This window comes from Chiloscyllium plagiosum, chromosome 5, assembly GCF_004010195.1.
Source record: "Chiloscyllium plagiosum isolate BGI_BamShark_2017 chromosome 5, ASM401019v2, whole genome shotgun sequence".
Taxonomy (NCBI): Eukaryota; Metazoa; Chordata; class Chondrichthyes; order Orectolobiformes; family Hemiscylliidae; genus Chiloscyllium; species Chiloscyllium plagiosum.
The window spans coordinates 78,620,730-78,626,238 of record NC_057714.1 but is presented as its reverse complement, the minus strand read 5'-3'; the positions used below and the strand labels follow the sequence as shown (position 1 = coordinate 78,626,238).

The 5,509-nt window shown below is 39.1% G+C and overlaps 1 protein-coding gene across 1 annotated transcript in view; it reads left to right on the top strand.

Moving 5' to 3' along the window:
• Positions 1-1,032: 1,032 nt before the first annotated feature.
• LOC122550028 (protein AF-10-like) overlaps positions 1,033-5,509 on the top strand; it is a 148,529-nt gene continuing 144,052 nt past the window's right edge. Inside the window, exon 1 of the mRNA XM_043690436.1 lies at positions 1,033-1,163. Within this exon, the coding sequence (XP_043546371.1) occupies positions 1,116-1,163 (48 nt within the window). The 5' untranslated portion in view covers positions 1,033-1,115. The remainder of the gene's footprint in view (positions 1,164-5,509) is intronic.

Here is a 5,509-nt window from a genome sequence, read left to right as displayed (position 1 = left end):
GCATCCTGTCAAGATTGTAAAAAGTATACCTATCTCAATGTGCACTGGGTGTTCTGAATGAGTGTAAGTGATGTGAAGAGAATTTTAAAAATTTAATCTGCTGATCAGGTGGAGTATAGTTTGTTTCAATTCATTAGACCATCTAATAACTCGAAAGGTATACTTGCACCAAGTTATGAAACCTTGAATCATTTTGTCTGAGCAGAAAATAGTGTAAGCATTTTTATTACTTTGCCTTAACTCCGTACTATGTGAAGTATTTTTGTTTTTCTTGCTCAGAGGAAATAATTTTGGGATTTAACTTGAATTAGTAACTACTTGATATGATAATTCATGGCTTGTGTGATGTTTAGTGGTATATTTATGGTGCAAGGGCATGAAAGTTCAGCTGAAAATAAAACTCTATTTTGCAAACAAAATATAAACTAGTACATAATGCTATGTGCAAGCTGCAGACTTAGCTATTGTCATCAATAGAGAGCAGATCAGAATATTTACGTTATAACTGTTAAATATTTCTTACTCTTTGAATCCTTGAAAAATATTGTGATCAAAGTGATTGCTGTATAGTGGGTCACTCTAGCCTTGTTGATGCATAGCTGTTAACATTATAGGAGGGGGATGGTGTTAGAAATGTGAACCATCTGGATGATTGTCAGGAATGCTGAGCTACAAGGTTCTTTGTTGGTCTTTCAGCAGTGCTTTCCACGTGTGTCTGGCGTAGTGCCACAAAACAGCACAATGCATTTAATGTGTCACACTTTTAAACTGGAGGTTTGAAAACCTCATTGGCTGAGAGACTGACACATGCCAAGAATTTCAGTCAACACATTCAGGACATTATTAGGATTTTCGAGCTTAGCGCTTGGATGCCTTTTGGTCTATATAATATGAATGTAATACTGTGTTTTGTTGATTGTCACAGGCTGATTTATGGATTTTCTTTTCTTGACTACAGAATTGAGAAGATTTTGTATTTGTATTAGGCATAAAATCTAACTTTGTGTTACTTTTTATGTAGTTTGTAATTTTTTTGTTTTGATTTATGCACAGGTTGGGCCCATGTGGTTTGTGCACTTTATATTCCAGAGGTGCAGTTTGCAAATGTTACTACAATGGAACCTATTGTACTACAGTACGTTCCTCATGAACGCTTCAACAAGGTAATTTAAATTCTTAAACCAAAACCAAAATTACACTAATTTTCAGTGGTTTAAAATATAAGCCTTCAAATGCACACTTTAACTAAACTGTACCATGCTTGAATTATAGGGCTATCTATAACTGTTCATCTTGGTTGCCACTTTTGGAATAGTTTTTGGCTTGGTTGCTAGCTCAGCATTTTGAAGAGGCAGTTTTTCTTCCATTGTGTAATCTGTAGGAACAACTAATTTTCATATAATTTGATGTGTTCTTGGATATGGCATTATTTGTTCTATTTTTATTACAAGTGGACTTCCTGTCTGTTGAAGTATTGGATCTAGTAGCCCAGTCGGTATCCTCTCCATTTGAAATTTGTTACAAATCGGGCCTTTTAGCTTATTGGATAGTCATTCTCAAATATCTGTTCCAGTATTTGAGAGAGAAACACAAGTTAGGAGACTCAAATTACCAGACATACTTCATTATTTTACCTAGGGTAAAGCCCAGTGTGAGCCTTTTTTAAGCAAGTCTTTTTTTATATTTTCTATTTAAGTATAGATGTGGAGACGTTTGGTTTCTTTTGGATTAATTTGCTCTTGCAAGTGTTTAAATTTTATCCTCTTAGAATGTTCAACCAAAAAATAGGGATCAACTATTTGTGCAGAGCATGATTTTTCACTTTTAGAAAAATTGCTGTGAAGAGCTGTATGTGTATGTAAGTTTGCTCGCTGAGCTGGATGCTTTGTCACCATACTAATAACATCATCAGTGAACCTCTGAAGTGCTGGTGTTATGTCCTACTTTCTATTTATGTGTTTAGGTTCATCAGTGAGCCTCTGGTGAAAACACTGGTGATGTTACCAGTTTACATCCAGAACCTCAGCCTGAGCTACAAATTTTCTCAAACTTGCTAACAGAGCTGTATGTGTTACAGCTCAAATTCAGATGAAGATGAACATTCACATGGATGTTAGATTGGATTGAAAAATTGTTTTCTTAAAATCTGTCACATTTGTATGGGTTTATTCTACAGTTGGAAGCTTTCGCTTTGATCCGATGTTCTCTCCAAATTATTCTTTGTGTACAACCAGTTCAAGTGTGTAATCTGGACTTCTGTATGCGTGTGCAGACCCACAGCTTAGTGAGCATTGGTCTTAGTCAAGTTGCTATGCTCATGACGTAATGATCGCTGACAAATTGTCCTGACCTGGTTGTCATTAAATCAAATTACCCCATTTGCTAATAATGCGCACTGACCACAGTGTATGAGTGATGAGTTGGCTCTGATAGTAACATTTCCCAAACTGAAAGGAATGACAGTGGATAGGCAAGGGTAACCATTCAAAGAACAAATGGGTGAATTACAAAAGTTGTTTATTGCTGTCTGGTGGAAGTGTGCAAAGAGGACAGTGGTAAATTATGGCTTTTTGAGGGAAGTTAGAGATAGTATTAGCTGCGAAGGAAAATATAAATTTGCAAGGAAATAATACAGCCCTGAAGATTGGGAACAGTTTAGAAGTCAGCAAAGGAGGACCAAAGAATTGATTTTTAAAAAGGGGAAATTAGAGTATGAGTGTAAACTTATGGAGAACATAGAAACTTTTACAGTCAGGTCTTAATGGTATTTAAAGAGAAAAAGATTGATGAAAACCAATGTAGATCCCTTAGTCCAAAATGAGAATAAAGAAATGGTTGATGAACTAAATTCATAATTTGCTTCTGCCTCTATAAAGGAGGACATAAATAACATGCCAGAGATCATGGGGAAAACAGGGTTTATTGAAGGGGAGGAACTGAAGCAAATCTGTATTAGAGAAATGGTCTTTGAGAATTTGATACGATTGAAGGTTGATAAATCCCAAAGGCCTGATAATCTAGATTCCAGAGTACGTAAGGAAGTGGCTAGAACTAGTGGTTGCATTGACTGTCACCTTTCAAGATTCTAGATTCTATAGACAGTTCCTACAAATTGGAGGTTGCTAATGTAACCCCACTATTTGAAAAGGGAAGTAGAGAGAAAACAGAATTATAGGCTGATAGAGAGATTCTTTATCAGTAGATGAATCGAGGGTAATGGTGGAAAAATGCAGGAAAGTAGGTGTGAGAAATGTCTGATCAGCCATGATCCTATTCAATTGCAGAACAGGTTTGAGGGTCTCAAATGGCCTACTCCTGTTCCGATTTCTTATGGTCTTACAGACCAGTGATTCTGATGTTGGTAGTGGGGAAGATGCTGCATCCATCATCAAGGATTTTATAGCAGAGCGCTTGGAAAACAAAGGTGGAATCAGACACCGTCAGCCTGGGTTTACAGAAGGGAACTAATGCTTGAGCAATCTACTGGAATTCTATGAGGATGTAACTCCTAGAGTTGATTAAGGGATGAAGTGAATCATAGAATCCCTACTTGTGGAAATAAGCCCATCAAGTCCACACCAACCCTCCGAAAAGCATCCCACTCAGACCCACCCCCAAAACCCTTGGTCTATCCCTGTAAAATTGCGTTTCCCATGGGCAATCCACCGAACCTACACATCCTTTGTACTGTGGGAGGAAACCAGAGCACCCGGAGGAAATCCACGCAGACAATGAAGAATGTGCAAACTCCACATGGCCGTCAGAGAGTGAAATTGAGCCAGTCCCTGGCACTGTGAAACAGCAATGCTAACCACTGTTCCGTCTTGTAGTTCGTTAAGACTTTCAAAAAGCTTTTGATAAAGTACTATGCAAGAGATTAATAGGTAAAATTAAAAGCACGTGTGATTGGGAAATGGGTAGAAAATTGGTTAGCAGACAGGAAATTAAAGCCTAAGAATAAATGGGACTTTCTGAATGGCAGGCAGGCACTACTGTGGTACTGCAGGGATTGGTAGTAGAACCTCGGCTATTTGCAATATATATTAATGTTTTAGATGAGGTAACTGTGTCATCTGCAAATATTGAGATATTACATAATGTTGAGTGAAAAGGTGCATTGTGAGGATGCAGTAGAGATGTTGCAGTGTGATATGGATAAGCTGAGTGACTGAGCAAATGCATGGCAAATATTGTACAGCATGGATAAAAATGAGGTAATCCACTTTGGCAGCAACAATAGGAAGGCTGATTAACATTTGAATGGTTGTAGGTTGAGAGGGGAATGTTTGATAAGAGTTGAGTTTCCTTGTGCACCAGTTATAGAGATGTACAGCACAAAAGCAGACTCTTTGGTCCAACTCATCCATGCCGATCAGATATCCCAACCTAATCTAATCCCACCTGCCAGCACCTGGCCCATATCCCTCTAAACCCTTCCCATTCATATACCCATCCAACTGTCTCTTAAATGTTGCAATTGTACCAGCCTCCACTACTTCCTCTGGCAGCTCATTCCATACACGTACCACCCTCTGCGTGAAAAAGTTGCCCCTTAGGTCTCTTTTATATCTTTCCCCTCTCATCCTACACCTATGCCCTCTAGTTCTAGACTCCCCGGACCCAGGGAAAAGACTTTGTCTAGTTATTCTATCCATGCCCTTCATGATTTTATAAACCTCTATAAGGTCACCCCTCAGGCTCTGACGCTCCAGGGAAAACAGCCCTAGCTTCTTCTACCTCTCCCTAGATCTCAAATCCTCCAACCCTGGCAACATCCTTGTAAATCTTTTCTGAACCCTTACAAGTTACACAATATCTTTTTGATAGGAAGGAGACCAGAATTGCACGCAATATTCCAACAGTGGTCTAACCAGTCATTTACAGCCGCAACATAACCTCCCAATTCCTGTACTCTATACTATGCCCAATAAAGGAAAGCCATACTAAGTGCCGCCTTCACTATCCTATCTACCTGAGACTCCACTTTCAAGGAGCTATGAACCTGCACTCCAAGGTCTTTGTTCAGCAACACTCCCTAGGACCTGACCATTTTTTTAAATAGATATTTTTATTAGAAATTTAACATTTTTACAAGTTTACAAAAATAAACAAAACTCTCAAATATAAACATTGAAATACAATTAAATCAAATATACAATAGCCAAAATTTAACAAAAGAATAAAAAAAACCGAAAAAGAAAAAAAACCAAAACTCAACTATCTACTAATCAGTTTGACCAGTTCCAAAAACGCACCATTCTCCCAATTCCTTCGACTCTGCCGCATCTGCTCCCAGGAGGACCAGTTCCAAAAACGCACAACCCAGATGGCCTCCTTCTTCAAGGACCGCAATTTCCCCCCCGACGTGGTCGACGATGCCCTCCACCGCATCTCTTCCACTTCCCGATCCTCCGCCCTTGAACCCCGCCCCTCCAACCGCCAACAGGACAGAACCCCACTGGTCCTCACCTACCACCCCACCAATCTCCATCTACAGCGCATCATCCGC